The following is a 22,492-nucleotide window of genomic DNA, read 5'->3' as shown; positions in this document are numbered from 1 at the left end:
AAAGTCATTATTTGTATCTTGGGTTTTGTGTTTTGTTGGTTGTTTAAAGAGTTTAGAGGTGTCTTCTTTGACGACCTCCTCTTTAAATAGGATTTGGGTTTTTTTTATAAGTTAAAATTTCATTAGAAAAGGGACGAGAGATCCCAAAATTACAAAGCTTATCAAATAAAGGGTAAAAGCAAGGAAAAAAAAAAAAAAAAAACTACCACTAATCTCCCAAGTTACAAATAAGATCCCATCGAAAAACAAAATCTTCAAGGAAAATGCCCTTAAACTCTTGTGAAACCTTTCTCTAATGGAAAAGTAATTCTAACACATTAAACTTGGGCTCTTCAAAAGGTGACTCTTTTTCCATAAAAAAGATTGTTAGTCCTTTTGTCCATTTTTGAGGCCATCTCGTCAATAATTTTTGTTTTTTGAAAGGTAAAGCACAAACTACACCTCTCGTTAATAAATTTGCTTTATTTATCAAGAAAAAAAAATGCCCTGTCGGCATTATGGATCATGTAAAACATACCATCAATAATAATCTTGATATTTTCAAATGTCAACATTGTAGAATTGCAAAATAAACAAATTCTTGTACAACATTTCTGATTGAAGGTCCAACGGATAAATTTATTTTCGACCAGATCAGATGGTATGTAATGCAAAAGAGAGAGACAGAGAGAGAGGGATTTGTACCTCAAACACAGGAGGTTTTGAGAACTTATTGCTGTCAGTGTTAAGCCCACTTAAGAGGTACACTAGAGGTTTTCCTGGACACCGATAATGACTTCTCAAAACTTGAGCAATCTCATCAATATAGCAGACCAGACTCAACATATACCTTTCCTGCAAAAGATAAGAGTTCATTGCATTAAGTAGTGGTGTACTAATTGCCTAAAATAATAATTATATAGACATTAGAGAAACTACTAGTTGTGGCATTGAAAGAGTTACAAAAATAAATTACTACCTTAAATGAAAATAAGGGCTTTATCTTCACCAACCAAATGGCATAATCTTCCATTAATCTTGGAGCGAAAATAATAGACTTCCCGGTGGATATGTTTTAAAAAACATAACAAGATTCAGATCATGTTGATCACAAGAGTATATAACCCTCATCCCTCATCACACAACATGCATACATTGTCAGGACAAGGAAGGAAGAAAGGAAAAAAAGTAAAGGTTGCAAGAGTACAAGAATATATTTACGCCGGTCACACGTGCACATCTTCACTAATTGCTACCATAAATTCTTAAATTTTCAAATTTTAGTTTATTAGCAATTATAAATTATTCTTCTAAAGATTTGTTTTTTTTTGCACGATATTATTCAACCATAATTTTCAGCATTGGCACTTCCAAGACAATTTCTGTGGAGAATTGACGAATTGTTTTTATTTAAAAGGACAGATCTTTTTATATAGTGATAAGGACTAAATACCTATGTGTATACTATGTTCGAGAAAAATACATTTACTCCCATCAAGATATTCTTAATGATATTAAGAAAGATATTGTTTGCGCATATATCAAGAACCTCCACAAAACTTACAATTGCTCCATAGAAACCAGGCTCCCTCATTCCAAATACATATGCAAAATAGCTCTCTTGCCTGCGAAATGGAGATATCGGGGTTAGATGGTGAACACAACCATCAATGGTCTACTATTGAGAAGACATTAAGAACATGAATACCTTCTCTTCTAACTTCTTAAGTTTACATTAAAAAAGATTAGCCTACACCATTACTGATCTATCGTAAACTCTATCTTCCCTTCTACCAACTTTGTTCTTGAATCCCTATTGGAAGTGGCTTGTTTCAATTCTTTATCTAATGCAATGGTTCTCTCTTCAAGTGTTTTAATATGTGGCCCTTTTTTTTTTTTCCTCTCGTACATGAAAGGATATGGTTCTTCGTTTTCTCTTCATCGACCCAACTTCTTCTATTGGAGGAGAGACATCCGATTTCTTTCTTCTTCTAGTCTCCCTCGAATGCCTAGACTTACTTGTGTAAATGTCTTGTATTTTGTTGCATTACATAGAGTTGTAAGACTGTAAATAGAGATCGTGTAATATTTTTTTAAGAGATTTTATAATTTTTGGGATTTCTGTTTTAGAGAGTTTTACATGTTTTGACAACAATCAATTTTATAAATAGAGATCTCTAGGGATGTAAAACTTATGAGAAAATAATGATTATTTTTATTCTGTTCTGTGGACGTAGACACATTGCCAACCCATGTAAATCCTTGTGTGTTGTGTGATTGTGTTGTCTTTGTTATTTCGATTATTTCACAAACTTCCTTTCCTTTGTTACTTTTTTTTTTTTTTTTAAATATTATATACCAATGCTCTTATTTTCCTTCTTAAAAGTATGAGTAATATGATTATTAGCAATGTAATGAAAATAACCCAACTTAGAAAAATGAGAACAAATTTTAAAAAATAATATTAATTGTAACTAATCTTTCTCTACTTTAAATGTTTTGGTATATGATAATCTTTAATTATCTTTGTATCAATTTTTGAGCAATCAAAATCCAACGCATCCTTAACAATTTATTTACCTCGAACATCTTCAATGAGTTCAATATCTACAAGTACTTGTGTATAATGATTGATTCCCAATCAACATTCATGATACAAATTTTTTTTTTTTCATTTCTTGAGGATGTTCCAAAAAAATCCAAGATATCAAACACGGTGAAGAGAGAGATGAATAGTGATATGGTTTGTCACTCTCTTTGGTTCGATAAGGGGGAATTTGAAAATATTGAAAAGTTAATAAAAGGTATTTTAGTCGATTCATGCGTGTTACTACTGTACTATTTCGACCTTTTTTGTATATTAAAACAAAAGTGACTTGATTTTACAATAAACCTAAACCTATGGAATTATTTTGTAAAATGTCTTTAATGTAATCATAAAAAAAAAATCATTAATTTGCCTATACAGAAATCATTAGTTTATGTTTAAACTCATAAAATAATTTATAATAAATATATAAATATATTTATTTATTATATAAGATTTGATTCTCGATTTAATTTGATTCTTTACAAGTCTTGAATTGAAAATCAAATCAAATTGATAAATTCTACATTCTCTAAACCTAGAATCAAATCATAATTTATTTCAAATCAAATCAAATCATTTCAAAACTATCGATTTGGTTTGATTTGATTTAGTTCTCACTTTGAACCGGATCAAGCTTCACTCCTAGTTGAAATAGAAATGCAACTGTGATAAAACAGTCAAATACTTGTCATGGTAATCTGACCACGTACATGAGCCTATTGGCCACATAGGACTAGGAGTGGTCGATTCAATTATAGCCACGTGTGACATTTGTTTCACGTATGTCTTAAAGTAACTAACGGACTTCAAGGAAAAAGTAGATTCCGTGAAATGCATGCCGTCCATTTTAACGTCCTTCAAACGTTATAATTCATCATTTTCAAGTTACTCCGAACCAAGAGGTTCGTTTCTAATTTTCGAACGTTATAGTTATCGTTCATCATTTTCAAGTTACTCCGAACCAAAAGGTTCGTTTCTAATTTTCGAACGTTATAGTTATCGTTCATCATTTTCAAATTACTCCAAACAAGAGGTTCGTTACAACTTTCCAAACCTCACTTTCTAATTTTCGACTTTTTCCGAACCTAGCTTTCTAATTTCGAACTCCGAACCAAAACTATATTTTCCCTATAAAAGCCTAAATAGGTACCCAACCAGAAGTCACAGTAACGCGCGCGCGCGCGCGAGAGAGAGAGAGATCAGTTTCGAGGCATTTGGCATCTTTATTAGTCACTTTTGCGAGAGTTAGGGTTTCGAATCGAGCTTCTGCTAGGCAACAATGGTGGAGCGCACAGAGGATTCGATTTCCAATTCGGGGTCGTTGGTGGAGAAGGTAATGGAGAGAACCTTCAAGATTACGATTCGTCCTCCTTTTACTCATTCGATTCGGATTTCGAGAAGAAGCCTTCGTCTCCATTATCGGCGAAATAAGTGATTTATGGGCTGTTCGGGAGACAGAAGCAAGGTTTTTAGCCGAGGAAAATGTACGGAACCCTCGTCGATTTTTCTCAATTTCTCTGTGTATATGTAGTATGTAAGCCAAGTTGGTATTGTAATTCATTGATCCAAATTAAACCTGAAATCAAATCCTCTAATCCAATTTAATCTAGTCTTTCGTCCAGAAACCATTACAGTAGAGAGGAAATACTGAAAGTTAGCGTCAGTTTCGAGGCGTTTTTGGCATCATTATATGTCTTTTTGGGGAGAGTTAGGGTTTCGAATTGAGCTTCTACTAGCCAACTATGGTGGAGCGCACAGAGGATTCGATTTCCATTTCGGGGTCGTTGGTGGAGAAGATAATGGAGAACCTTCAAGATCACTATTCGTTCTCCTTCTACTCCTTGCGAGAAAGAAGCCTTCGTCTCCATCATACGCGAAATAAGTGATTTATGGATGTTTCGGGAGACAGAAGCCTGTGTACAAGGGTTTGGGTGGAAAAAAATGTACGTAACATTCTTCGATCCTTCTCCATTTCTCTATATTTCTACGTATTCTGTAAGCCACGTTGTTATTGTAATTTATTGATGCAAATTAAACCTGAAATCAAATCTCTAATCCAATTTAATCTAATCTTTCGTCCAGAAACTGTTAGAGTAGAGAGGAAATAGTGAAAGTTGCGTCAATTGTTCTTCCCATATGTGGGGGAAGCTCAATTTCTTCTGGGCCCCATTAGTTCTCCAATTTACTAAGGTACCCCCTCTTTTCCATTAATTTTTTTATATACAGAAATCTCCTTCAATCCCATTACGTGATTTTTAATTCGATGATCTCTTCTCTAGATCTTGTAGATATTATAGAATAGATCAGAAAGAAATTACATTGAACATGATATTACTTTCAGCACATAGTCATTTTTGCAGTCAGAAAACTTTAGAATTCTCTAATCTCTATAACTATCTAGACTCTAATATAAATATTATTGGACCATCTAGATGTTTTCAGAGTAGTACATACTGCACAAACACTCTCCGAACCTTTTTAGAAGTTTTCAACTTCTTCAGAACTTATGGGAGTGGAAAAATCTCAAGTTGAACAATAAACCCATGATATTTGGTTAGTTTTAAATTGACAGATTGAACAACTTCTTCAGAACTTTTGACTATTTTGATTCTGTTCTGTCGGATTTTGTGTAGTGGGCTGCAGTTAGGCCTAAATCATTATTAATTGGAAGACCTTGGTATCCTATTGAGTTTCTTATTCATCAATGTCTGGGAAATTGGTAAGAATCGGGTTGATATATATATATATATATATATGAACAGCGTTCCTAAGACTCATATTGGGACCCACATTGCGACACACCGTTTTGTCTTATATGGGCAAAAATATTTGGAATGGGCTGATTTTTTGTGAGGATGATCTCTATGGTGAGGAGATCATCCTTGCCAAAAATCAGCTCATTATGAAACTTCTAGACCGTCCAATTTTTGTTGAAAAATTATAGACTGTCCAATTTTTGTAAATCAATTTTGATGGGGTTAGAAGTTTTGGAATGGGATGATTTTTTGCCAGGATGATCCCCTCATCACAGAGATCATCCTCACAAAAAATCAGCTCATTCCAAACATTTTTTCCCATATAAGACAAAACGGTGTGTCGCAATGTGAGTCTCAATATGAGTCTTAGGAACGTGACCCTATATATATATGGGGGGCGTTAAGCAACAAACATTTTGGCAAAACATTTTTCAAAACATGGGTTAGAGGTCTTAGAATGGGCTGATTTTTGGTGAGGATGTTCTCTACGGTGAGAAGATCATCCTCACCAAAAATCAGCCCATTCCAAAACTTCTAGCCCCAGTTTACAAGTTGAAAAATCGTGGACCGTCCATTTTTTGTAAATCAGTTTTGATGGGGTTAGAAGTTTTGGAATGGGCTGATTTTTGGTGAGGATGATCTCCTGATTTTTGGTGAGGATGATCTCCTCACCGTAGAGATCATCCTCACCAAAAATCAGCTCTTTCCAAAACCTCTAACCCATGTTTTAAAAAATGTTTTGCCAAAATGTTTGTCAAAATGTTTGTTGCTGAACATTTCCCTATATATATATATAGGGTCAGGTTCAAGGGCCATATGAGAAAACATATGAGAAAACTTTCGTTTTTCAAAATAAGGGTTAGAGGTTTTGGATTGAGCTGATTTTTTGCAAGGATGGTCACTATGATGAGAAGATCATCCTCACAAAAAATCAGCTCAATCAGAAACTTCTAAATCCATCAAAAGTGATTTACAAATTAGTGATAAAAAGTGGTAAAAAATCGACGGTCCACATTCTAAATCACTTTTAATGGGGTTAGAAGTTTCAGATTGGGCTGATGTTTTTTTTGGATGATCTTCCCATCATAGAGATCATCCTCACAAAAAATCAGCTCAATCCAAAATTTCTAACTCATATTTTAAAATTTTATTAAAAACGAAAGTTTTCTCATATGGCCCTTGAACCTGACCCATATATATATATATATAAAGAGAGAGCTGTTATTGGCACACCAAATTTTACTTATAATACCCCAATTAAAATAAATATAATTAATAAATGGTTGAGAATAAATAAAAAAGTTGGGGTGCCAATAGACTATCTCTCTTGAATTATTATTTTTTTTGCGCTAGATTTCTGATTTTTGGGTTTAAGATTTTATATGAGCCTAATCATAATTGTAAACACAACTAGAATTGTATGAACAAGTGTTATAATGTTGAGATAATAATTTGAGCCAAACCTTTGTTATGTTTGAATGGTGTGTTTTAATCTTTAAGTGGGGCGTGATAAATAATTTAGGGAATTGGGGTGTAATAATTTATTGCATTGATAACTTTATAGTACATTATGTTGGATTGAGTTTTATAGCTGATAGATTAATTTTAATTTAGTTAATTTTCTAATTGAGGAATATCATGAGCCTTGGATATTTGAATGGTACTTGAACCACTTTCTTGAGAGTGAGATAGAGTGAAGGCTATTTAGAGAGTTTGTTTGAAGTGACATTGATTAGCTTGTAACAACGAGTATACACATGTGCATGACATACATTAATAACATAATCTGGAAAATAGCTCAACATTGGGTTTAGGAGGACAATCATAAACACATTTCTAAGTAGTCATTTTTTAAAATCTTGCATCTGCTTTCTTTATATGGTCAGACTGCTAAAATATGGGATTTCTACATTGAACATGATATTACTTTCAGATGCATGGTCATTTTGCAGTCAGAAGGAATCATTTGTTTCATAATTTCCTTGCTTGTGAATTGAACTGTTGTATTGCGTTCTAGCACTTCGTTTTATATTTGATAGATCTAGTTGTCCCTTTCATTGGTTCTCTTACACTGATTTCTTCAAATTCTTTTATAATATTTCGGGTTTTATTAGTTACCATGTCTTTATTATAGCTCTTACTAACTATATAATGCGATGTAACTTATCTTAGGTTTGGAGCATTTCCAAGGGAAAATTATTGAGAACTATTTCCCTAGATGTGATTGCACTGGCAGTAGAGTTACCAAGATCTATTGTTGCACTCAAAAACGTTGAAAGCACTAGTAGTAGTTATGGATTGTGTATCATTGGCCCATTATCTACTCACAGGTATTTCACTTTTCTTTCACCTATTCTTGTGTTTTTTATGCATCTATCTATTGTTTGTAGTTTAAAGAGCAGTTCTAATTTTTTTTCCTTTAATATAATCTCGTCTTCTATTCTTCTCAATGATATGTAGTGTAGTTAAGAATTGGCCTTTGATTTGGTTGACTTGCAAGGCATGTATGATTTGTTACATCATGTTCAGAAATCACTGATGTTCTCTTGGTGACATTCATAACATAATTGAAGTTCATCAGTTATTTTTTTAGCATGGGCTCCATTTTTTTTTAAAGCATCCTGTATTAGTTTCTTTCATGTTTCCAAATATTACAATGCTATTTGTAAAGGGAGATATTGAGTCCAAGTGTGCACCTTGCTAATGTTTTCAACGGATTTAGTGTTATAATGACATGCTAATGTTTTCAAAAGCTTGCTTATTTTCTTTTTGAAGCATTCAATTTTCTCAATTTTTGAGATTTTCTAAAATGGTAGAGTTCTCATTTCAATTTCTAATGATATTTTGGAAGTGTTTCTTGTCACAATTTCTTTAGTTTTTCAAAAGCATTGTTATTTTCCGATTGAAAGTATTTGAGTTTCTCCTTCTATGATTTTTCAAAAATGTTATTTTTCTGAAAATGTAAGAGTTGTCTTTCGAGTTCTAAAGGTTTTTCAAAAGTCCCAGTGCTGACTAATTTCCAGTTTTAAAAAGTTATACTGTTTCTCGTTTTAAAGCATTCGAGTTTCTTTTTCTGAGATTGTCGAAAATGGTATAGATCTCCTTCTAAGTCACAAACATTTTTTAAATTGTCAAAGTTATGTTTCATTATCTTTCAAATGCTTTGTTATTTCCCTTTCGAAAACATTCGGTTTCCAACATTTTTTAGAAGTGTCAATGTTGCCCTTTCTTTACTTTTAAAAACCTGTGTTCTTTTCTTTTTTGAAATCATTAAAAAAAATTCCTTCTGAGATTTTTGAAATTGGTCGATTTCTCCATTCTAGTTAAAGCATTCTTTTGAAAAAATTTAAATAGTTTTAACCTTCTTTATTTTTTAAAAGTTCTCTTGTACTTTTGGAAACATTTGATTTTCTCTTTTTGATACTGACATGGTAGTATTCTCCTTCGTGTTTCTAACAATATTTCAAAATTTTTTTTTCACCTTTTCGTTATTTTTCACAAGTATTTTTATTTTCTAGTTCAAAGCATTTGAATTTCTCCTTTTCAAAAATGTTAGATTTATCGTTTTGAGTCTAACGTTTTGGAAAAGTGTCGGTGTTACCTTTTCCTATTTTTTTAGAACTTGGTTGTTTCCCTTCTAAAAAAATTCAATTTTCTCATTCTAATATTTTCGAAAAAAAGGAAGAGTCTCCTCTCGAGTTCCAACTTTCTTTCAAAAGGTTAAAAAATATCCATTCTTTACATTTCAAAAGTTTTGTTGTTTTTCTCTTGAAAGCAATTGAGTTTCTTCTTATGAGATTTTTGAAATGGTACATTTCCCCTTTACAGTCCAACGTTCTTTTTGAAGTGTTAGTGTTACCATTTTTTTTGTTTTTAGAAAACTTTTTGTTTCTCTTTTAATTTCGTTCACGAAGATTTTCAAAAATGGAAGAGTTGTTTTTTCAAGTTCAAATGTTCTTTCAAAAGTTTCATTGCTTCCCATTATTTATTTTTCAAAACTTATGCCGTTTCTCATTTTAAAGCAATTGAGTTTAGAAAATGGTATAGGTCTCCTTTCGAGTCACAATGTTGAATTAAAATTGTGAAAGTCAAATTTTTTTATCTTTCAAACGCTTTGTTATTTCCCTTTCGAAAGCATTTTTTTTTTCTTCTAAGATTTTTTTAAATAACAAATTCTCCATTTGAGTTCCAACATTTTTCAGATGTGTCAACATTTTTTACGCTTTGTTAGTTGTGCAAAGGAACCACTTTGTGAAACTAAGGAAATAACACCTAATATGTATTGACGTAGACAGAATCCAAGAATGACATGTATTTTTGGAGCAACTGGCACATGGCTACTATTTCACCAAAAACAATAGTTCATGGCCAATACATTAATTCATCAGCCATGCGCAATTTGTGAAGTCAATGCTACTTGGAAATGCATTCAAGGAATTGCTGATTTAATGGTTATGGGAGAAATAATCCCCAATGGCATATCTCAAACTTCCCTAGAGCTCGGAACTCTTAGTACATAGAAGGATTGGGACCTTGGGAGATATTTAACAGTCTTTAGATAATCACAAAAAAAAAAGACAATCACAAAATAAGCTTCTTAAAAAATTTTCTATTTACTTTTGTTGATCTAGAAAATCATTGCCTTTTGGTTGGAAAATTGGAAGAGTGACAAAAAAAGGTGCGCCCTAGTAATGTAAAGATGCCAAATGAATAATGTATACCAGTTTCCAAAAAGGATATGAAAGTTATTCACATCCAACAATCCAGAACCAATGCATTGAAGTAGCTATCATGTCCTAAAGCTTGTACATTTGTTAGTGGTTATTCTTTAACCAACAACATTGAGGAGAAAATAAATAATTCATGTCTTAGTGACACTAAAAAGATCACACTAGGTAACAATCCAGCGTTAAATCAATTTTCTCTTTCATTGTTTACTACCCTAAAATTAAAATTGGCTTTTTCAATGCATCTAGTTATACGTACATGTTAATTGGGGAAGTAGCAAAAGAATTCATGAATGTAGAGCTTGAATCCCTTTAGGGTCGTTGTCAAGCATTAGAAGAGGAGTAATTTGCAATGGTGGTTCTTTTGGTGTGTCCTGTTCAAGGAATATAGAGTGGTATTTATTGAAGACTTCTTGGGCAAGTGGGAACAGGATTGTAGAATTAATTCTGTATAGATTTGGGTGGTCTGTTTTCTTTTCTTGTCTTTCTGCTGGTCATCTCGACCAACTACTATTATTCTTGTATGTATAGTTTATATCTATAATAGGTAACCGATGTACTCTGTTTTTGGAAATATGGTCAGATTAGGGAGTCTTTTTTGGTATATTGGTACAGGGTTCTTCTAAGCAAAACATTTAGCTTTAACTCTTGGTAGTTGCTTGCACGTACATGGTAGTGACCCAATGTGGTTCCATAGGTGTAATTGATAGGTGTGATTTGTTTTCTTTTCATTGTAAGATAGTGAATGTTTTTGTTTTGACCACACATGTTTTATTAAAAATATTAAAGTAGGTTATATTGTTGGAGAAGCTTTTGGTATTCTCTAGTTAGATTTTGAATAGAATCCTTATGACAACAATTGGATCCCAATCTCCACTAATGCTTGCTTAGTCATAAAGGATAAAGCGTAAATGGACATGTCCCTTAGTTATAGAATATGGTAGCTGAAGCGCAATGCACTTGCTCTAGACTAGTGGATGCAAATAGCCGTCTTATTCTTATTCAGCGTACATGTATTCCTTTGAGGTTGTCTTTGTTTTTTTTTTCTGAAGCAATTAGTATTTCTATGCTGTAGACACTTGAATGGGCTATCAGTTCAGCACTAGGCGTGCTGCAATATCTGGGGTCAATCGTTGGCAGGTTCATCCTGTGGAAACTCTTCCCCCCACCCCCATTGGGAGTGGGAGAAACTAATGATAGTTTTGCTCTTTTTCAATTGCTTGGACTTTGGGAGAAGAGACACAAAATAACCCATTTTCAGGAATTGAAGAATTGACGAGAAGTTCTAGATTCTTGTTGAAATGTAGAGGTGTAATAGGAGTAAGATAAATTTAGCAATTCAGTGATTTTTTTTTTCGACATTGTTATTTGTTTGCCTTCTTTTGTGTTATTGTTTTTATGGTTAAGTAGCATTATATTTATTGAATTTATTGTTTTCAATTTTGGGCCATTTGAGAGACATATGGGTCAGTTGCACCAAATGTATTATAGTTAGTTCCCTTGTCGATTAGATTAAGTCAAGAAATCCAGGTATAGTTGGCTATAGAGAGAGAACCAATGGTTAAGGATGGCTTGGTTAGAAATCAAAGGATGTCTTGACTCAGAACACTGGTCTTGCGGAGTGTGGGTGTGTACATTCTCCATTAAGCCCTCTAGGAGTTTGTGCTGGTTATCTGATTTTGTTAGGTCAAGAAAATTAAATTGTCGAGGTCGGCGGAGCCAGGATTTTCTTGTAGTGGGGGCAAACTATAGTCAATGCTAACTTTGAACAACTTTGAAGTCGAATGGTTTTGGGAAGAAAATTCAAAGGTTTTTGGTTAAAGGTTGAAGAAAAGGGTATTTAGGTCATCTTCAATTAGTATATGAGGGAAGACCCAAGCCAAGGGACAATGTCATCTTAAAAAAATTGGAGGGGAGTGAGGGGGCAATGTCACTAGTTGAAAATATAGGAGTATCTCAAATTAAGGCATAAATACAAGGAGAAAAAATTGAGTGGGGGCAAACCTTCACTGGCTCCGTGCCTGGATCTACACCTTTTTCGTAGGGCTGAAAATTTACTGTGATGATTATTGTGCGTAAAATTTAAATCACTGAGGTGAATGAGGTCTTCTAAAAGTTGAAGGTACATTCCTTTTTTTTTTTCTTCTGCTTTCCCATCTGCCAGGAAAAACAGGTTCCTTGTTTAATGGCATAAAAGTGAAAAAAAAAATTAAAGTTGGAAGGGATAAAAGATGAAATATAATAAGATTAGAGCAGTGAAAATAAAGTTGAGGAGATAAAGAGAAAAAGCAATAAAGTGGTTAAAGTGGGTCCCACACAAAGATTCGTGTCACACAACTATACTAACTCAGTTGTATTTTATTATATAGATATTGATGATTGTTTCAAGGTTAGGATTTGAAAAGTGGTAATTCCTTTAGCTCAACATTAAAATCGCCAAGCCTAGTTAGAAAGAATGTGCAAGGTAAAGAGAGAGATCTGAAAGAATATGGATTGAGATAGTGAACGTGAATATGAAGACTTGCAGTAACAGAAGCTATAGAGTTCTAGACAAAATTTAAATCAGATTCATTTATCGTGATATTTAAATTTTTGAGATAGGGTTTCGATGATTGATGAATTGTATGCTTGAATAAACCGAATAATAGCATGCTTTGCAAATCTCATTCATTCATTACTGAATCTTTTCTATATCACATCAAATTTTTTGTATCAATTTGACTGACAAGTAGAGTTCTACCAATGGTAGTGAGATGACATTCATTTGCCTGTTTGATTAATATTCTCAGATATTTTTGGGTTATCGTCATATTGTTAGGATGGAGTCGTTTACCAATAACTTGATAGATTGAATTCCTTACATCTTGTCTGTTTGAGAAGATATCAAACATTGTACTGTCTTTTCAGTTCAAAACATGTAGGGCTCGTTTGGGCAAATCTGCTTTCAAGGAAGTGCTTTATACTAGAATTGCAATGGTGGTAACAATATCTAGGAAGCACTTTTTGTTGGAAAAAAAATACTTTGACTATGAGAGTAAAGAAATCTACATGCTTTCAAGCTCGAACAAATATGATACATTTGAGACAAATTTTCCCTCAAAGAGTTGTAGATATTGTTTCCAGGATATCCCAGATTTGGTACTATAATTCAGATTCTGCAGGGCAATTGAATTCTTCTTTTTTTTTTTTAATTATTTCTGGTTTCTAATTCAGATCTACCTTTATAAATCTCAGCTTTAGTTCTTTTAGGACAGCTAAGTCGATGAATCTATTCATCCAATGAACCATTTGGATAAATGGATCCAAACCATTGTGCCCACTCACAAGCATCGCAGTTCGATCCAAACCATACACTGTTTCACACCCGATCCAACCAAATACGAATGTATCGATAAGTTTGAATCGATCCATCTCAACCCAATGATTAACAAATCAATCATTTTTGTGACTGACAGCAAATATAAAAAAACCACGACGATGTGTACATAGCACACTACACGTGCGTGATCGCTGTGGTGCCAAAACCTCTAGCCCCACATTTAAAAAACCAAGAATAATATGAAAACATCTACCTATTAGCTAGATGGATGTTCTGTACTTGTCTCTATGTGGGACTACTAGAGAAAAAAAAGAAGATAAAACACTGAAAAAGATGGATTACTTTTTCTTTTTGAAAACTTAAAAGAGTTCCTACCCATTATGCTTTTTATTTTTATTTTTTATAAACCCAAGTATCATTTTGAAATATCAATTTATCTTAAAATAAATATAATAAAAATTATTATAGTAAAATAATCTAACAATTTTTGGGGTCCAGAAGTGTATTTTGGTAATGATGGCTTTTACATACTAAATTGTGTTTAATGGATCTTAGTGCCCTTTAGAGATGTGTGAAGGATGCAGGTAGGGGATCTAAAATCTGTAATTGTTTTTTCTCTTCATTATGGTCAGATTTTCGCAAAAGTGGGTTTGGGCAGCTTTCACCTGCTTTCAGCTTTTGGGTTTTTGTGGGAGTCAGGAAGCTGAGTGAGTGCTTCTCAAACAAGTTTTTTACTCCCAAAAGCACTTTTGATGGGCAAGAAGTTAAAATCTTCCAATTTGATTAGCTATCTATTAAACATCTTATGAAAATGTTTAACTATTAAATTGGAATCATAGTATAGTAGATCATGTGAATTGGTGAGGGAGTTAATTTCAAGCTACAAGAGTCATAGGACTTCACTCAAGTTGAAAGAACTTTTTAGGGTATCCCCACAAGAAATTGCTCTAACTTCATTACTTTTGATCCAAGCATTGAGCGAATCACTTGTTCCTCCCGTACTAGGTTGAATTATATTTATTTTTAGCCACGAAGTAAAGGGACCTGTTTAGGTGGCTTAGCAAAAAAAAAGAGAAAAAAGGAAGCTTATCTGTGTTGAAGAGGACAAGGATGAGATGGTTGTCATTCTCTGTATGGGTGTTGATAAGATATATGATAGATGGGTTCATGGGGGTTCACCTTTTGAGAGGACAGCAATGGGGCCCACAAGCAAATTGTTGGATGTCCACTTCTTCAGCACAAGAAAGACATATAAAGCAATTCTCTTCCTCCACAGTAGTGAAGATATGACATATGGGCTTCTTTCACTTTCATGGGGTTCCTGTGTGATGAACAGAATTCTCTTGTTTAATATTCTCAGTAACAATAACCTAAATGGACAAGCCCAATAACATTTCAAAAGTGGCCAACCAAAGCTTCTTACTTTTTGGAGATTCTTGGGGTCTATATGTCATCTTTTCTTACCCATCTTGATACCTGAGAAAACTGCTTTGAACCCAACCTTGAAATGGACAAGTGCATTCAAAGAGAATGAATGAGTTTCCACTTGATGGATGTTTGAATTTAATTATCCATAGGTTAAAAATAATGTTGTGTGTGTCAAACTAGGAAATATGAACCACATACAATCATTGCGGTTTTCTGAAATTTTTAATTTCATTCAAAGAACTCAGTAGAGCATTTGGACAAATCGACATGTCAAAATACAATGTATTTGCTTAAAAATTCTATTATGTCTAATCACCTTCTTCTATACATAAAAGAATGGGAACTAAAGAGATTTCAATCTCTTTATAAACTTTAGCTTCTCTTTAGTGCAAACATCATCAATGAAAAGCTAGTCCACTTGATTTTTCATTATTTTTAAGTCACAATCAAATAAATTTTTTTTTTTTTTTTGATGAAGCAATAGTTGCTAAATCTTGTATAGAGAACCAAGATTGAATATCTTTAGTGTAAATTTAGTACTACAATCAAAAGGAGGAATGTCTAGTCAAAACCTAAAAATTGATGGTCTAAAGGTATCTCAAAGAAACCACTTTCTTTATCTCAATCTATTATACATAAAAATGGAGAGTTTGACGAAAATGCTACCCATAGAATCAGAGCTAGATGATTAAAAGTGCTTCTGGAGAGTTTTATGTGATAGACACATATCAATCAAACTATTTTTTTTTATTATATAAGATAATGATAATACCAACTATGCTGTATGGAACATTGGGCGGTCAAGATGCATCACATAAATAAATTGAGTGCAACAAAGATGAGGATGTTGAGATGGATGATTGGAAAGACCATGAAAAGATAAAATTTGAAATGAACAAATTCGTGAAAATGTATGAATAACTTAAATACACAATAAACTACTTGAAAGCCTAATGAGATGGTTTGGGCATGCTCAATGAAGGTCGAATGAGAGATAGGAAGACTCAAAAGAACATGGATGGAGATGAGGAAAGCAAATTTGAATTCACTTGGCTCTCGACATAGTGAATGGAAGAACATAATTCATTCATCCAACTTCATAAAGCTTTATGTATAACTTACACAGGGCTTTGTTATTGTTGTTGTTATATTTCGATCTTGGATCATTATATGTATTACATAATTGCATGCGTGAACTGAGAAATGCATCATCTCTTCTTACCCCCTTATAAACTGGGTTCATTCTAGAGTGACAGTTTACGAGTCCAAATTTGAACCAAACCGACTGACAAGACCATATCTTTTCTCTCTCCTTGTGTTCTTGGAACGATTTTCAAATTGAGACAAACTCCAACAATTTTTGATACTGGACAAATTTACAATATTTTAACTTTTGTTCCTATTTCATCTTGAAAGATAAAGAGTAATATAAGATTCTAGTATTTTGTTACCTTTCCTTGTAACATTTCCATCTCTTGATTTGACAATGCATATGTCGACCAAATAATGTAAGGGGTTTTGTTGTTTTTGTAAGATTTGAAATCCAATAAAATTCAAAACGAAGAATACTAATTAATATTGATTTATTCACAACTGTTATGACAGGACAATCATTCATTTCAACTGTGCTTGATATATATCATTTCATGAATCATTAAGACACCTAGTGCTCACTACAAGAACAAATGCTAAATGTTAGGACTGTATCACTTGTTATGCCATGTTTGGAGAAGTAAAATTACAAATCTTTGTCAGATGGGTACAGAGTCCGGTAGCGGTTCTCCCCTAGTGCGGATTCAGGAGACACACACGGCACTAAGATGAATGACACGCCAAAAGCAGTCAGGACTTCTGATAAATAGGAATAGGATCTTGATAAACACCAAGAATTCACATGATTCGCAACAATGACTATCAACCTTGGACTCTAGCAGGGCAGTAATAATCATGAATAGTTAGGAGATCGACATACAGAGCAACAATCCTAGATAAGGTTGGTTAAAATAAAAAAGTTCATCTACAACACAACTATATAAGAAGGAAAATGAAGGCAAAAATGCAATCTTTAATTTTTTATCTAAACATATATATAGATATATATATATATATATATATACTTTATCAAAACGTTAACTGATTGGAAGTTAGAATAGACTTGTCGGCAATTCCATGGGATTTAACTCAGTTGTTTTCATGTATCTCAATGTTAAGGTTATGTAAATAATTGAATTTAGGTCTAATGTGAATAATTTAGTCACCGTAATTTATTAATGCCAAATGACTAAAATAAATGAAGAAAGAATGGCCGTAAAAGAAAAGAAATCAACTTCTTTATTCTTGGGGTGAGGCATCGACAAAGATAACTCCCAAATCATTGGACCATGGTTCTGAAATGGGTGCATTATTCCAATAGGAGGTTCTAGTTACTAATTATACCCAAACCCAACCCAATTACTAATAATTGTACCTGAATCTTATAATCAGGCTACTATTTAAAGATGAGTGAGAGGCCAAGGAAGAGACAAGTCTCTCCTTCAAGCATGCAGAACAACATATTTGTTTCTCTAAATGAAACTTCATCATCAAAGCTTATTTTATTATTATATTGATGCCCAAAACAAGAAACCTTTATGGGACCTAGATTCCCTTTTTTTTTTTTTTTTTTCCTCCTTTCCCAAGTTTCTACAACAAGATTCTCAGAATAAGTACAAGTGGTTCTCAATGCACAATACAATCGACACCACTTTGAGAAAGGGCAATAAGCCTCCACAAAAAACCTTGCTTTTAGGATCCTGTTATGAACAATAAACTTCCACCCCACCTCTGTCTGCTTTGTATCACTATTATTGGTACTTTTTATGACCCCACCATCAACCTCTAAAAATGTATAATTCAAATAATAAAACATGAATATCTACACTGGTGCAATATATATCTGAAATCAAACTTATCATGTACTCACTCTTTGCACCAAGGACCCTTTTTACTCTAAACACTCCAAGATAGCCAAGTCTCAAAAGGACAAAAATTTAGTCTTTTATTGGGCAGACCTCAAATCCAAGTACTATTTACAAATACTCCCCTGAAGTTGAAATGACTCTAAACCCATGAAGAAATTTTAAAAAGAAGATATTTTAAGCATTATTTTCTTAGATTGTGGCTACGTGGCATGTATTGAGGTGTGGGAGGAGGGTTTCAATCCTCCACCCTACCTAGTTTAAGAGTGCATAGGTATTCTCCTTGACCCATGCCCAAATTCTTCTAATCCTTCCATTCTCTTCTCCTCTCCACATTTTCTCTTTTACTTAATTAGTCCATTGTATGAGACTTTTGAATGGATCATACCTAACTACCTCACTTAAGTAATTCACTAAATATTTCCTACCCATTGAGCGAAGGTGAAAGTCGGTAATAAAGGGTAATTGTGGCACTTTTGGCCTAGAACCCAATTTCAACTACTATTACACTTTTCACACTCCCTCATAACATGAATGTCTAGAAAGGAAAGGAAAGGATGAACACTTATTGTCCTTTGTTGCAATAACTATTTTTTCTCCCCACACTCTGATATGGACTGTCGCCAATTTGCTTATTGAAATTCATTTTAGTACTTTAGATGGATAGAGAAGGATGCCTAACATCTTCTCTCTTCTTTAATTGAATTTCTTTACCCGAATCTCAAGATTTAGATTAAATTTGAAATCATTTTTTTATATGATCTCTTTGAGAGATCATTCAAACTCACAAATCATTTTTTTTTTACCCCATTCATCTCTAGATGGAGTATAACCTAAAAAAGTTATCAACTAGTCAATGATGATGTCAAGTTTGGTAATAAATTAAAATGCCTTGTTCCCCAAGTAAATGATTTACAGAATAAAAAGAAAGAGGATTGTTCTGTACAAGTTGAAATTTTTTTTAAAAGCAAAAGCGAAACAGAATATGACTTGGATGAAGTTGATTAGAAAAAAATGTGGAGACACATGTTCGATAGAAATTACGACTAGAGAACCAATGAAATAAGAAAGAGAAAATTGGCCAACCCACCATAAAAGATGAGTTGAAGATTATCCATTCAAGAGGAGTCTCGTCGATTGGATAGGTTAGTTGGATATAAAAGTGCGTCACATGTATAGACTAGGTTGAAGGTAGCACCAACCTATGTGCTTCGCATAATTATCAAGTGTCTCATCTGTTGGAAACTAAGTTTCAAAATTAATTTAAAATAAAATAAAGCTAATTAATCATAATTATTAAAGTTGAATGAAGGTATAATCATTAGAATTTAATGAAGGTAAAATCGAATCTATAAATATCTTAAAAGAGAGATTCTATTGCAATACCAATGTTTGCTAACAGCATCCCAATTCATATGTAAATCATAAAAGAATTACCACACATCTTGGGGTTCTATTAGTAAAATTTGGTGTGGCAATAGAAACTCTCATTATAGAATTGTAACTTACTTTTTGACGGTGCTCGAATTCCTTCAAGAGTCGGCCTAGAGTGATTGTGTAGGATACTGAGCTGACGTGAAGGTGTCCACAAAACCATAGATACTTTTCACTCGTATCTTGAAGAAAAGTATTTACAGTTCATTGCGCATCTCTACGTTCTGCGCAATTACTTTAGCATTTTCCTTCCCTTAATCATGAGTAGTTAGAATCCCAAAATATTAATTTTACATAATTGGATTTCCTGTTCCGCACGAAAATAATATCACAATTTGAATGTGTTAACAAATGATCATATATCCATTTTTTTTTTTTTTTGGTGTTTTCGAATGTAAAAGGCACAAAAAACACAAATCGCATTATCAAATGGTATCGAATACGACTTTGAAGAGGTCATTCCTCTTCAAGATTTTCGAGGAAATCTGCTCGTTACATGACACGTGGTTTTTATTGTGTATGTCACATTCTTACTTTTTTTTGTTAATATTTGGGATACCTCATTGGAGATACCACATGTAATCCATGGGATAGGGTTCTACCAAAATTTTGAAGTGGAATAGGTGCTTCAAAGTTTTTTTTTCTAAGAGTACCTTTGTCTCTCTTTAAAAAGTATTTAGTTACCCTAAGATTTGAATTTGGGCCTGGGTTTTATTTAATTTGATGCACAAATTTTCCAACAAAGTCAAATTGCAATGCTGGATTGGTGGGGGCCTTCTGCACTAGGGAGAAACAACATTGATGGGAGGTAGTTGATACAAAAAATATTACAAGATCATGATTTGACCATTTTTGGAATTGTGTTTGGATCTTCAACCTTTGTATTATGAGTTACTCCCAACAGAAACAGCCATGTAAAGTTGGCATGATTATGATGAGAGAAAGAAAGGATGAGAGGAGAGGAATCCAAAACCTGACGTGGACTCATGCACAACACAACAATAAAGAAAAATGACATAAGTGATTGCCCTCAGGAATAAGATCCAAGAAGCATCACTTTGGTGGGCCCCACATCATAAAAATGTGATAATTTTTTTAAGCCCTACTGCATGAAAATGAGATAATTATTCCGAGTAACTTAGACATAGAGTTATGCAGGAGTGACCTCAATTCACACTTTATTAATGTGGAGGTGCATAATGCTTTGAGTTCTGATAATATGACTCATCACCATATGGCATACTCAATCGACTCCCTGACGTGGACAAGTTCAGAAACCGTAGATTTGTACGCCTTGAGATACACTTTTTATAGGAAAAGTGAAATCATGTATCCCGATACATACAGATCTATGGTTCCCAGGAGATTGAGTATGTCACCTGATGAGTCATATTATCACGACTCTAGTGCTTTTTAGTTGTATCTTGAAAAAAAAAGCATCAATGATTCATACCCACTTCCAAGTCAGCAGTGTGAATTGAAGTCAATCTTAAGCTCACTTCAGCATTATTCTTAGGTTATACTTCACATGTTGTAGTGAATAACTTAGTGATAAAAGATAAATACCACAAGTTTTTCAAAAGTGATGACATACAGTGACCCTGGTCTTTCTTGAGAGACTGATACCAAATGGCCGGAATACCCTTACCTTCAATCTATTGTTGAAAATCCTTTATTTTTCTCTAAAAATATATCATCTCCAATCTTTAGGGAGAAGATATTGATTTGTTTGACAACTCTTGATTTTTTTAAGGTAAAAAAAAATTTTAATTTTTTTCCTAAGAACCCTTCATCTTCAATCCTTGATTCAATTGTTAATGTCCCTTAAGGTGTTATTCATTTTCTTCTCATTCTTAACTTAAAAGATGAAACAACAGAGCAAATCATGTAATCAATCAAACCTTGAGAAGAACAAGTGGCCATCTTGTCACCAAATCCAAAGGTTGAATTTGGGAAGTAAATCAAGGTTTTTACCAAGAAGCTGAGAATGGGTATTTTGGTCATATTATGTCAGTCTCCCACAGAAGACTGCAATCAAGGCCATGTTATGGGTTTAGAAAGGTTGGGTATCTCAAATATTCACCAAAATCGGTAGGTTATGAAACCAATTATTTTTCCAAAGATCTAATATCTCCATTAATTTTATTTCCCTATTCTTCCCCTCCTCTCCTTTCCTTTTTAAGAACACCAACAACCAACATCCCAAGAACCCCCCCCTCCCCCCCTCTCTCTCTCTCTCTCTCCTCTCTCTCTCTCTCTCTCTCTCTCTCTCTCTCTCTTTCTTTCTGTGTGTGTGTGTCTTTCTCTCTTTCTCTCTCTTTCTGTGTGTGTGTGTGTGTGTGTGTGTTAGCCTTGCTGTTGAAGTTCAAAACTCTTTTTTGAAGTATTGGTGGTGGTTATGATGATCTTCCTAAGAGGAGAAGAAGAACCAATCGAAATATCTGCCAATAACCAATACACCAGATCAAAACCCAATCATGAAGAGAATGAAGAAGATGAAGAAGTTGGTGAAGATCATAACTTGGGAGGAGAATGGTTGAATTTAAGCCTTGGTAGGAATGATTCCTTCACTGCCAGTGCTGGGGGAGATTCAAAACCCACTTCAAACAAGCTCTTCTCATGCAACTTCTGCAAGAGAAAGTTCTTCAGCTCACAAGCATTGGGGGGTCATCAAAATGCCCACAAGAGGGAGAGAATAGCATCAAGAAGGTCCCACAACCAATCACAGATCATGATGGCTTTGCACTTCAATGCTCCTACCGTTCGATCACTGGGGGTTAGGCCCCACTCACTAGTGGGGAAGCCTAGCAGATCAGGAGGTAATAACATGGTAGGTAGGTTCATCAATGATGCCAATACTGGGTTTGGGAGGGCATGGCCCTCATTCAGTAGTACTCTTGAAGAATCAACGGATGCGATGTGGCCACGTAGCTTTCATGTAGAGACTCAACCTACGGAGCTACTTCAGCTGGACTTGAATCTCCGACTTTGATACATCCATCTCTGCCCTCCTTAGTCCTTATTTCACTTTTTTTTTTAAGGAGAGGTTGTATTGGCACATCAACTTTTACTTACAACACACCAATCATATGAGATTAAATTTGGTGTGTTATAAGTAAAATATTTGGCGTGTTTCATAGAAGCTTTCTTTTTTAACGACTTGGCTCTTCTAATTTCCTGTCTAGTAATATTATTTCGCATTTATTCTTTTATTATTATTATTTCCCAAAATATTGATAAGTTGTTTCCTAGAGATAGGGCTGACCATGACCCGTTTTTTATCTGACATTCAAACTATTTCG

At 33.8% G+C, this 22,492-nt stretch overlaps 1 protein-coding gene and 1 long non-coding RNA gene across 8 annotated transcripts; both read left to right on the top strand.

Moving 5' to 3' along the window:
- Positions 1-3,747: 3,747 nt before the first annotated feature.
- On the top strand, positions 3,748-16,843 carry LOC147407067 (uncharacterized). 7 transcript variants are annotated; one of them, XR_015176695.1, is made up of 4 exons: positions 3,748-4,512; positions 4,652-4,759; positions 7,498-7,655; positions 16,555-16,843. It is a non-coding gene; the product is annotated as an uncharacterized LOC147407067 (long non-coding RNA). The 7 variants fall into 7 exon arrangements; XR_015176696.1 differs by lacking the exon at positions 16,555-16,843 and adding an exon at positions 15,782-16,518; XR_015176694.1 differs by lacking the exon at positions 16,555-16,843 and adding an exon at positions 14,004-15,760.
- A 4,748-nt stretch (positions 16,844-21,591) lies between these two features.
- LOC147407066 (zinc finger protein 7-like) lies at positions 21,592-22,182 on the top strand. Its single transcript, XM_086432584.1, has one exon. It carries the CDS (start codon positions 21,592-21,594, stop codon positions 22,180-22,182), a length of 591 nt encoding a protein of 196 aa, XP_086288710.1.
- Positions 22,183-22,492: the final 310 nt, after the last annotated feature.

This window comes from Akebia trifoliata, chromosome 3 (assembly GCF_017979445.1).
Source record: "Akebia trifoliata isolate Shusen 1 chromosome 3, ASM1797944v1, whole genome shotgun sequence".
NCBI classification, from domain to species: Eukaryota; Viridiplantae; Streptophyta; class Magnoliopsida; order Ranunculales; family Lardizabalaceae; genus Akebia; species Akebia trifoliata.
The sequence above is the reverse complement of the archived record's forward strand: the minus strand, read 5'-3'. Positions and strand labels throughout refer to the sequence as shown.

Coding starts and splice junctions, on each gene's coding strand:
- LOC147407066 (XM_086432584.1), top strand. CDS start 21,592: ATGATCTTCCTAAGAGGAGAAGAAGAACCAATCGAAATATCTGCCAAT.